The 11,868-nt window shown below is 49.1% G+C and overlaps 4 protein-coding genes across 4 annotated transcripts; 2 read left to right on the plus strand and 2 right to left on the minus strand.

The window, feature by feature from the left end:
- Positions 1–475: 475 nt before the first annotated feature.
- CDV56_106792 (thioesterase family protein) lies at positions 476–1,531 on the plus strand (the record flags this gene model as incomplete). The annotated part of the gene is made up of 3 exons (XM_026760411.1): positions 476–592; positions 666–834; positions 930–1,531. 3 exons carry the CDS (start codon positions 476–478, stop codon positions 1,529–1,531), a joined length of 888 nt encoding a protein of 295 aa, XP_026618195.1.
- A 1,746-nt stretch (positions 1,532–3,277) lies between these two features.
- On the plus strand, positions 3,278–7,816 carry CDV56_106941 (uncharacterized protein; the record flags this gene model as incomplete). The annotated part of the gene is made up of 5 exons (XM_026760560.1): positions 3,278–3,435; positions 3,532–4,343; positions 5,129–5,405; positions 5,977–6,043; positions 7,625–7,816. 5 exons carry the CDS (start codon positions 3,278–3,280, stop codon positions 7,814–7,816), a joined length of 1,506 nt encoding a protein of 501 aa, XP_026618196.1.
- A 1,230-nt stretch (positions 7,817–9,046) lies between these two features.
- CDV56_107220 (cytochrome P450) lies at positions 9,047–10,686 on the minus strand (the record flags this gene model as incomplete). The annotated part of the gene is made up of 2 exons (XM_026760839.1): positions 9,047–10,324; positions 10,381–10,686. 2 exons carry the CDS (start codon positions 10,684–10,686, stop codon positions 9,047–9,049), a joined length of 1,584 nt encoding a protein of 527 aa, XP_026618197.1.
- Positions 10,687–11,180: 494 nt separating this feature from the next.
- Positions 11,181–11,868, minus strand: CDV56_107320 (uncharacterized protein; the record flags this gene model as incomplete). The annotated part of the gene is made up of 3 exons (XM_026760939.1): positions 11,181–11,366; positions 11,444–11,801; positions 11,852–11,868. The coding sequence occupies 3 exons, from the start codon at positions 11,866–11,868 to the stop codon at positions 11,181–11,183; spliced, it is 561 nt and encodes a 186-aa protein (XP_026618198.1).

An 11,868-nucleotide genomic window follows, 5' to 3' on the forward strand; every position in this document is an offset into this window, starting at 1 on the left:
CTGAGGGGATATCTCCTTGTCGCTTGCTTGCAATCGTCTTCACGCTTCCCGTTGCTTTTCCTTCCGCTCTTGCTCTTAGCACTACAATAAGACTCATTGGATCTGAATATATGAATGAATGGTTGAAATGTTTAGACATACTCTGTATCCGAGGTGGCTGGCCGTTTGCCACAGCGTTTTAAAGAGGCCGACCCGAGCTCGGCTCGGCTTGAGTCATTGTCCTCCTACCAATTCACTTTCTTGAAAGCATCTCAAATCAATGCCTAATCTTGTCCCGAGGCTGCTCGGGTTGCCGAGTTGGCTTCGGCTTCCAAAACTGCGTACAAGCGTCCATGGAACAAATCATGTGGAAATTTCTATACTTTCTTTTTCTTTACCGTTATTCACATTTACTTTACCACAGGTAACCATCTTCCATATCATCCCTACCTAGAGAACACCTCAGTCTCATATCAAACATTGATTGCGGGTGATTATGGGCTTCATCAACGGCGAACTCCTCTACAGCATCTTCAACTCAATCAACCCATGGAAAATAGCAACCTTCATCCTGCTGGCGGTTAATGTCAAATGCCTGCCGCTAGTATGGCATGTACGTTCCCTATTTCTGCCCTTGGAGTTTGCCTTTGCGAAACCGCAGCCACTGACTACAATCTCCACGCCAGTACCGCATCTTCAGTCCGATCGTGAGAGCCGCCTGGGCCAAATTCCGTCGTCGCCCCGGGCCGAACTCATGGATCTCGAATTCAAAGATCCCTACCGTGTTCCTGCCCATGGTCACCAGCACTTATGCTCCCTTGCTGGAATGCGACTATAACCTCCACAAGTCCAACAGTACCTATTTCACGGACTTGGATGCTAGCAGATCGCATCTGCTCTCCTGTCTTTGCTATGGGGGCTGATGGCGGTCGATCGCGAACTAACTGCAGAGGGGAACCGCGGCATGGTTGCGTCGATTATTGGAGGCGTCACAACGAGCTTCAGGAAGGAGATTCGGATGTTCCAGCAGTATGAGGTATGGTCGCGCATCCTCACGTGGGACCGGAAGTGGTTGTACATCGTCACGCACTTCGTCCGGAAGGGTTCAGTGAAGCCGAAGGGATATGTGGCTGCCAGAGCTAAGGGGGAGGTGTTGGACAGCTCGAATGGAGAAACGGGATCGCACTCAGCTCAGCCCGTTATCTTCGCTACGTCTGTATCGAAATATGTGTTCAAGAAAGGAAGACTGACGATCCCTCCGGAGCGGCTTCTGCAAGCCTCCGGTCTCCTGGAAGAGAGCGGTAACAGCGCTGAGAACAGAATGCGCGACAAGGATATGGACGGCATCGATCACGATGGCAATTGCGCAGGTGGTCCGGGAGTTTCTGAAGCCATCGAGAGGGAGCGTCTGAAAGGAATGAAATACGCTGACAGTTGGATTCGACTGGACTCCCTCCACGAGCAGCTTCTCAAGGAAGACGAGGCCAATGGCAATTTGGTGGCCATTGACCATCACAGCGACATTCCAGGCTGCGGCTTTTCATTTCCCTAGGGAAGGCAGAATTCCCAAATTTGCGATTCAGGCATATTATACGAGTCCAGAACCTCCCAAACGATGATAGTTGGCCGTAGACAACCATCGCATTCATATTGAGTAGTTCAAGAGCCTGGCAGTGTCCGTCGATATCTGCTGACTATCCAACTTTTAGAAAAAGCTCAAATGATTCACAGATTATACCTAGATGTTACTGCAGTATAGCTACAAGTCTATCATACAAGTATGGTAGCCTATCGCGATATCTCCCGCATACTAGATGATCGATGATCGATATTCGACTATATTAGTATTTTGCAATATTGAGAAATCATGCAGGGTTGACACCGCGTCATGTATACAATAACAAGTATCACGCGGCAGGATGCTTTTCAGGACGATCTTGCTCCGCTCCCCTCAGTCCATACTCAGTATCCAGCTGTGACCGTAGCCTGATGCTCTTCTCCAAAAAGCAGAACAAGAACGACGGCCCCGAGAATCCAACCGAGACCTGCCATACTACCCGCAGACTACGCGAATATACCACCTACATTATGTTGGGCAATCCGGGGAGAGGATTGGCCACGCGCAATAAGCTAGATGGACAGGCAAATCTTATGCGAGGGGAAAGACGGATACAAAGAGAGACGACTATCAGAGCAGAGAGAGCTCCGCAAGCCGAGGTGTGTTCCCGATATGGTGCTTTACATGGCACCATCTCATACTCACAGTGTGTCAAGGCAGCCCTAACTGGCGCGCTACTCCGCGACACTCTAATTTTCCGCTCATTCCACAATCGCAAAGCCCCGCGCTGTTCCATCATGAAGACCCTTTCTTGCTTCTATGGGATTTGCCCTCTTCGTTGCCCTGGGGGTGGTGGCCAGCCCTGTCAACTCCGATTCTCTTGCATCAAGCGGTCTGGATGAGGGGAGGGACAACAGTGTTGAAATCACCTATGACGATGGGGCGAGTGCTAACTCTGCTAATTCTATGGTTTTCTAATGATGCGCTTCTTAGACATGTACCAAAGCCAAAAATAAATGCAGGTATACGCCACAAGATGGCGGAGTTGCTTACTGCCGTTGCCATTTCAAAACGGTAACTTATCCCAGACCTAGATATAATAAACACTCTGACTGACATCTTAGTGCACCCATGACGGCGCGAAATGCCATTGGGACAGCTATAAAAGAGAGTGCTACTGCAACTAGGCAGCTGTCTGATGACAATAGGCTGCTTGTGGAGGTGGAGGAAATGAGCTGATGTAGTCATTCATTATGCTAAGGGCATGAGGATAGTATTCAACATACCACTCATGATTGAGTTTTAATAACACATGCTGCCCTTCACTTTTGCCAAAGTCGTAGTAGTATATCGGAGAACTTATACCACTGTACTAAAATGGTGTCATGACAGTCACTCTTTCAGGGTAATAGTATTTCAGCAACTCCTACACTTTGACATAGTACTGGATCGATGCCTTAGTATTAGTAGGGAATATTGCCTATAGACTATAATAGACATGCATTAGATCATTAGACCACCGCGCAGGTCAATGCTGCTGCCTGAGACACTGGCTGAATGTGTCGTCCAGAGACTAAGAGAGATTGATCAAACCAGACCAAGCAACAGTGGGAGTAATCATTGTCCATATAAACCCACCTTCACCCCTCGAGTTGCCTCCTATTCTACACTCTATCAATCTGATTACAGAAACAAAACTTCTACCGACAACAGCCTCTCGCTTCCCACTTCTCTTTCACGATGCAAGACTCAGGAGATCTTCACCCAAACAGACCACCTAACAGGGAAATGCACGCGCAGGAATTGAAATATTCCCCCATCTATCGAGAGTCAGTCCAGGATGAAGTCCGTCGGGGTAACTTCGACGAAATCCGGGGATCAATGTGGAACAAAGTGTGGTATGTAAGTATGAGATACTGCCAACATGGTTATTCAATGGCGACACTCGAGCCCGTGTTACATGATTTCTGGTATGCCTGTTACCAGGGTGGCAGGCACCTCTCCCACGAGAATGCCGAACACGATCGTTTGATACTTGACATCGTCCGTTTCCGGGGAAGAGGTCCTTTGAAGAAACCCAGCAAGCAGAACCACAAAGACATTAAAATCGCCAACACACCGGCTGGCGTCGTCTGGGAAGATCTGCCTTTTCTTGTCATAGACATGACGGACTACTGGCTCAATGACTGCGCCACGATGAGTGCTAGCCAGCGCTGCAACTTTGCCCGTTTTCTGGCCAAGCTTGCGTCGGCAGGCCTTTGCAATGATAAGCTTTTCCAGATCGCTTTGCTGGTGTGCCGTGATGCCTTGGAGACCGCGCGGCCGCTTGGTAGTCTTGACGACGCTGGTGACGCCGATCCCGACCGCACGATGCAAGACCTCACTGTTGCCGATTTGCTGCCGGCGGTGTTTGCTTGGATGCAGGAAGCAAGATACAAGATGATCTCGCTCTCAAACGAGTCGTGGAACGACTGCTCGGATGATATTGGGCGAGGCGGTGCCACCTTCGTGGAGTCAGAGCTAGGCAAGAAGTCGCCTTCTGGGTTTAGTCACTGGAGATGGATGTTCTGGCTGAAGCGACTGGAAGACATCAATCAAGAAGCCAAGCAAGCGGGCGAGAAGCTCATTGCAGAGCAAATCTCCCTGATGCTAAACATTATGACGAGCGAACTCGAGAGCGGAGATCCTCTAACGTTCAGAAAATTCCAGGCTGCGGAGGACTTGATCCCGGATAGGAAGGAGTTCAGCATCAATTTCCTCACCGAGAGGGTATACCTCGAGTGGAAGGAGAGCCAGGAAGAAAGTGGTGAGGAGACTCAGGAGACTCAGGAGACTCAGGAGACTCAGGAGTGTACATAGGAGAGATGCAAACAGGCAGAAGCAGATGACAACAGATGATTGATTTATAGGCCTGAACAAGTGCACTTCCGTTTTCTCTCAATTGTTCACAATAGCTTCTCTGGTCAGACTTCCCCATTACGCACTGATGTGCCTTGCCTGGTTGCTATACTTGGATAATTATTGATGATTGTTGATGATTATTGATGACTGTTGATGGTTGTTGATGGTTGCTTGGAGAGCATAGTGACCCTAGGCTGTATAAGGCATAGCGCCCCTTTACGCCCATCATCTTATTCTCAACACTCATCGCAGTCCCCATGTCCCAAATAAACTGGAAAAGTACATTCTCCAAATGTCGAATATGCTACCACCCTGTGTGGCGGAAGCTCTGGAAAAAGCAGACCGAAAGCAGATACAGCTTGCAGGCGTCGGCTGTTTTGCACATGTCATCAAAGTAACTAGCCGACACTGGGTTTGTCATCAAGGAGACTTTTAACTAATCATCCTGTCGTGGGAAATCTGCAACCAACAGAAAAACGTATCTATGAACGACTTGGCCATCATCCTTTTATCCTGCGATACTACGGCGAGTATTGCCAGGGAAATGGTCTCCCAAACGGGCTTGTGTTTCAATATCAACCTGCTGGTACCCTGGCGGACAATCTTGCGCTCTCAAACTATCCAGAGAGGCGAACTCAGTAAGATCAAGATTCCTTTCTAGACTGTCATTTCGTGACTGACGCATTACAGATGGCCCTCTGCAAGCCGCAGAAGCCCTACGATTTATCCACTCCAGGAATGTGATTCATAGCGACTTTGGCAGCCACAATTTCTTGATTCAGGAAGATGGCACCTTGGCCCTCGCGGATTTTGGTGGCTCTCGGATCGACAACACCTCAGCTGTGGTATCATATTCGACCCGATACGCTAGGCCGTGCTCTGACTCTGACGACCTTGACTCTACCGAGATTGACGACCTGTTTGCTCTTGGAACAATTATCTATGAAATCAGCGTTGGACATCAATTGTATGCTGATAGATCTAGCAGAGAAATCCGGAAGTTACTACATCAGCAAGAATTTCCAGATCTAGAAAGCATTGCTGCCGATATCCGGGAAGTAATCAGAAAATGTTGGTCAAATGGATATCAGACTGCAGAGGAAGTCATATATGATTTGAAGGCTACGTCCTCTCCATCATGCCTGAGATTAGGTGGCCATTGCACTGCATCGGCACAATATCCATCGCCACCCTTCTCCTTCACGCAGGAAGCTTGTTTATGACGTCTTGCCTCATGTTTGGCTGTATCGTCTCAATTCTCCGTATTATCGGGATGTTATCGTCTTCCCCCTCAGGAAAAGTGCACCGAGAGTAGTGCTGCACCACTCGAGAGAAAACACAAATATTGATAATAGAAAGGTAGTGCTCTCTGATATGATGAGATGGCTAATTAGCAATATGTCAGCTTAAAGACATTAGCATGGTACAATACTCTGAGATGTAACATGCAAGTCAATCCACGGTTGATCAATCATATGGTTCATCCATCACGTTCCTCAGATGTTGTACATCAAACAGCCTAGGCTGCTTCCTATCAGGGATATCAGAAACTGCCTTATCGGCGTGATTCCTCAGCCCTTCAACGACATCAACTCCAATCTCGGAGTGAGTTCCATTGGACCAACGCTTAAACATCAGCAGCGATGGCAGGCCAGAGGGCAGACGATTAGACCTGCGACTGAACAGGGCCAAGATCGGGTTATAGTGTTGTGAGAAGATATCCACCACTTTGACAGACGCCATAATTTCCGAGTATCGACGGCCATTCTCCCTATACGTGATTCCAAGGTTTTGCAACATCTGCGGAGAGGAGAAGTTGACGGGGCCTTGGTTCGATTTAATCTGTAGCTACCCCGTAACCCACAGAGACTACCTAGATAGCTAGGTAGATAGCAGCTCTGGTCAATACGAGTATTGACCTCACCAATATTAGAATATAGTCTTTTTCTATTCATGGATACTAAGTGTAATGTGGCTGTTGTGATCACTAGTCACAATTGTCAGTCATGTTCTCAACAGTCCTCATCTGATATTGATTGAAGGCTTGGTGATCATGGTGCGAGTATTCAACTAGGCCCGCAGAAGTGACTACGCTATGTGCAGGAACTGGAACCCTCGATAGAACGAGGTCCAAAAATGAACGATCACGAAGAGGAAGCAGAATCGACAGATCGTAACGCATACTACAAATCACACAAGTTTCCTCGTAGGGCGACAGGTTCAGAGATGGTCGTTCCTCCTGAATTAAACCGTTGCGGGTAATCCTCGCGCCGGCCGTGCCAAATTGTCGACCCGTTTCTCAAATCTTGTGATGGAGACCTAAAAAGAACTTAGTAGACGATCTTAACTTAACTGTAAATCAAGACTGGCAGGATCATACTGCTTCTGTTCACTGTTCCCCTCCTTATCCTCAGGATTATAACAGCGATCATACCAAAACACGTCATCTGACTTATCGGCCCACCCAAGAGGCCGATTCGCATAGAAAGTCACTAAACCAGCGTCTTCTAGCAATTCTGGTTCTTTCCAAACAGAAGCAAAACATTTGTAGCATCGTGTAAAGTCTCCAGTCGTGTGAATCAGAGGCATCAGATCCAGGTGAGGACATGCGAAGACAGGCCCAGCTGCGACGAAAGAATCACCAGAGGATACTCGCAGAGAATACCAAATATTCAAAATCAATAAGCCCACAATAGAGATGGAGATTTCCGTGTAAATTCGCACTTCTCGATCTGTGTCTGAGTAGAATGGACAGGAATGGCCATCAAGTCGCCACCCATCACGTTCAAAGCCAAAACAGCCATATCGGACCCCGAGAGGCGTGATTGGGGACCGGAGAAGATCCATCACATGTTTTCGATCCCGACGAGTCAAATGAAGACATGGACATAATTCTATTAGGCCATCGTAGCGCGTGCAACGCCTCTCCAGGTTCGGTGCCTTGAGTGCGTCTGGCGTAAACATCTTTCGTGGTTTGAGCAATAAACATTTAGCGCAATATGCCCACCGGGAATTCTCAAGTCGAACAAGGAGTTGAATTCGTAGCTTCTCTTCGCTGTTTACGTGTGAAAGAGGAAGATGATGGTCCGTGGGTTGTGGGGGAAGCATTGAGCTGTCTTTGGCAAACACCTTATATTGGGAAAAGAGCTTTTCGCAGCTGAGAGCCAAACAGACTTGATCGACCAGGGGAAGATACTGATAGATCCGGGTCAAGAGGCTATCCTCCAAGGAGTAGATGGTTATGCGCTCACTCCCCGTAATGCGACGAAGGATAGGGCCGATGAAGGCTATGTTGTTGCAGATTTTCCGGACACTGCGCTGTCTGGCTTTGGGACTCGCGCCATTACGTTCCCCGCCGACTTTCAGGCTTGTCACTGACGTATACTTTTCCTTTTTGTTGTCAAGGGAACGGTTGGAAGGACGAGTCAGTCCACTGAGCAATGCTCGGCATTGCAGCATTTTTGGGATTTGATTGTAGCTTGGATTGGGGGCAAAGCGGGCTACTTGAGAGGTCCAATTTGTCTACGACGTAAGAAGCATCTCATACTTGACTTCGACCTGTTCAGAATGGCTATGATTTCAACTTTACAGTATACTCCCGTGGAGACCAACGGTACCTCTAAAAGAAGGTTAGTCAATGATATCCAGGGATCCGTAGATGCCGCGACGCTGTCCCCCGCTAACGAAGTATACCTATGGCCACGCATCTCGATTGTTTCAAAATATGCAGAAGGGCCCTTGAACCAACTTCTGGCAATACACAGCGTAATCACTGCGTCAGAGCAAGGAAATTTAAGCAAAGACTTGGAAAGGGTGGAAAGCTGCAATATGGCAGTCCCTCAGGCTCCTAGCTGTCCACGTGAAAACATTGCCAACATTACGCCAATTCCATCTTTTGCAGGAATATGGTGACCGGTTGATTGTGGCTATCGTGGAGCACCGTCCAATTTGCCATAAACGTATCCACTTCATTCAAAAGAAGTATAGCATTGAAGTGCTTTGCAATTTTGAAAATGACTTCAAGTTGTGATTCCAGTCATTGACTTAAGAGGATGTGAAATGGTTAATGTGCGCTTGTACCCTCGAACCAACATCTGGAAATGCTCAGCATCGTCATCAGGTAAGCGAGAATCCGGGCAGAGACTCCTGTGTTGCCAAGCAAACAAAGCTCCATCTGTCACGAGACATGTCCAAGTGCGGGGGCGTTCTCTGCTTATTACTGAATGACCTCGATGACGAGGTGTGTGAGACTGTATGCAGCGAAAATGGGTGTCATTGTCAGGGACGGGCTTCCCAACGGTGCGTTGGTGGGTCAACCCAAAGTATTTGATCGACTTGGCGACAGGTGAGGGGATACCCCGAGTCTGCATGGCAGACTAATGTCTTATGGGGACCTTGGATGATAGGGACAGGAGCTACTTTGCCCCCACCCTTTAGCCTAAGATGTCTGGTGAGAACAATGTTGGCAATTGCAACTTCCAAGGTTTCATTCCGCTTGAACAGGGGGAGATCTCCCCTTGATGGGCTTTCTCATCACCGAGAAGATGCTATTATAGCCATAATCGACATGTGTGTATAATAAGAGAGAAAAAAAGGAAAGAGGGCTGGCTACAGCTTAGCGAACTCTGCCCCAATTTGGTTGAGCATGGCCGCATGATCCTTGCTATAAGTGTCACCATCTCTGGCAATCACTTCACGCACCCAAGGCCCACGAGGGTTAAACGAAGCCTTGAAAGGCAGGGCCCGCATAACCAGGCCGTAGGTGCATGCAATAGGGTCAACGAGGATGGGCTCGCCCGTCTCCTCAGACAGGCCAGCCTTGATGTCGAATGACCATAGCAGCTGGGCGACGACTACCCAGATAGCATTACGGGCGAAATACCGCCCCGGGCAGGTCCGCCTTCCATAGCCGAAGACGGCAGGGGGGAGGGCTTTGAGCGTTTTGCCGTCCTCGTCGAGCCAGCGATCCGGTATGAAATCGTCGGGATCCGGGCCGAACAAGGCCTCTTCCCGGGAGATTGTCCAAACGTTGGGTACAATAACAGATCCCCTGGGAATGATATATCCATTGTAGGTAGTCTCCTCCTTGTTCAAGTGAGGGACGCCCTCGGGGCCAGCGGGTCGCCAACGGAATATCTCTTCGACAATAGCGGTGACGTACGGCAGCTTGGGCTTGTCATCTGGGACTGGGAGTCGGTCGCGCCCGACAACGGCATCCAGCTCCTCGCGTGCCTTGGCGACGAAGCCCTGGTCTTGGGTGATGCAGGCCACCACAAACCAGATCAAGCTGTCTGTAGTACCGTCCAGCGCGGCGTCAATCATGGTACCAAGCTCAAACGCTAGCTCGTCCAAGGGCATGTCGAGGCTATCCTTTTCGACGGTCTTCTTGAGATGCTTTGATATATTCCAGGCGTCCGACTCCAGGCCCCGCCGAAAGTTTTCAGCGCGCAGATCATACTTGGTCGTGTAGTGATTCTCAGCCTTTGCCTGCCATGGGGCCAAGAAGCCGGGCAGATTATTAAGCACAGGGAACTGGTCAACAATGTGCGCGCCAACCTGGATAAACTCGGAGAACTCATCGTTGAGTTTAACAACGGCGCGAAGCACCGGGTCGTTGTAGTCTTTGACACGGAAGCCATACAGCAACGCATGGATGATGCTAGCGACTGCGCGCTGAAAATGTCCTTGAACGTCAGCACCAGCGCCGCCCGCATTTTCCAGGAGATCGTGTATCAATTGCTGTGATTCCAGAGTCTGGAAGGGGAGATAGGCGGCTGCCGGCGTCGCGTTTAACACTGAGACCTGTAGCCTCTGATGTTGTCGGAATTGGTCGGTGTAATTCATCATGAGGATGTTGAGTCCTTTCAAGGCCAACTCTGTCGCCAACTCCAGTTCGGATTAGCTCATATTGCACGTACAAGGGGAGGAGAGTAGAGTCTTACAAAAAGACGAGGTCGGTCCGAAAATATGGCTCCACGCTTCGCTAGGAGGTCGTGGGCTACTTCAGACGTAGACAAAATGATGATGGGCTGTCCAAGCATGTTGACGTGAACGATGGGCCCATACTGCTTGCTCCATTCGCGATACGTCCTCCAGCCGTGGGACTTGGGAGCTTGGTGGACATTGCCAATTATCGGCAATGGCTTGGGGCCCGGCGGCAGGGACAAAGACGAAGTTGATTTACGCCGCGTGACAATATACACGGCTATTAGCAGACCGACAATGGCTATGAATGTTGCTGAATGCATGATGATTGGAATTAGAAGAATAAACAACCAGATCTAGAGTGTCCGCGATGGAAGTAGGTTAATTGCCCTGAAATGGGTTGGAGGGGAAGAGAAGGAAAAAGGCAACATGGCTCCTGTCTGCGGTTGTTTCGCGAGCTGACAAGAAACTGATGAGTAGTCGATACTACCTATGAGCCACGCGTAGGGGAATTGGCGCAGCTAATTAATATTAGGTGACTAGGTCTGGCGAGTATGAAGCAGGTCATGGAGGGCGGTGAGTGCTTGACTATCTCGAAGACTCGAAGTATTTTGATCACCTCAAATTCATTAAGGGTACGGAAACTTTTGGGGCCGACTGTATATTCTTAGATAAGCAATACTGTCTTCGTCTGTCCGGAGACTTTTGACCTATAATGTAGTTAAATGATATCTTCTCTGATGATGACCATGGTAATTAAAAAATATAGAGAGACTACCTACTATATGCGCTCTATTTTTTGGAAACGATTAGTGTTTTAGCTCTCATTCGGTGGACTCAACACCCTCTTCCCTCTCCACCTCCTGCTCCTTCCTCCTCCGCTCTGCACCTCGCCTTGCCAAATGTCCGCCTCCGTCTCCGAGCCTTCACTCAGTGTGCTCTTCCCGGGCGGCATCTCGGACACAACACACAGCACCTCCGACTGCTGCTTTAGGCCCTCTAACTGGCATGAGACTAAGTTATCATCCAGCAACTTCCCCTTGTAGAGTAACTTAATGCGCGCTGCCTCAGCTCGCCGACGCTGAGCGCCCTGTTATTAATGGCGTACGCGGGGAAGAGCAAGGCGTAGGTATTCTTGTGATGTTTGAGGAGGAGAGTATCCAGCTCGTCTTCTTCTGTTGCTGTGTTGCGCTCGCTGTACAGGCGTGCGGGCGGGTCCACAGTATCCTCCGGCGTGAGGTTGGTGTAGTTGCTGTTGCTGATGTGCGGCAGCAAGGCCCTATAATAGGGCAAAGAAGGTGCCTTTTGTGGTACAGCAGGAGGGGATTTGTACTCGTTATAATTGTGTTGAGGAGCAGAGCCGGGAGGCGCCCAGTGTAACAGTAACTGGATGATCTTGTCATGTCCTCCTTTAGCAGCTTCCCTCAGGGCAAATCCACTATTTTCAGCAAGCTCCTTCACTCTAATTATTATGATCAGATTGTTCACTTCATGGATCCAATCAT

Source organism: Aspergillus thermomutatus (genome assembly GCF_002237265.1).
Source record: "Aspergillus thermomutatus strain HMR AF 39 chromosome Unknown NODE_11, whole genome shotgun sequence".
Classification (NCBI taxonomy): Eukaryota; Fungi; Ascomycota; class Eurotiomycetes; order Eurotiales; family Aspergillaceae; genus Aspergillus; species Aspergillus thermomutatus.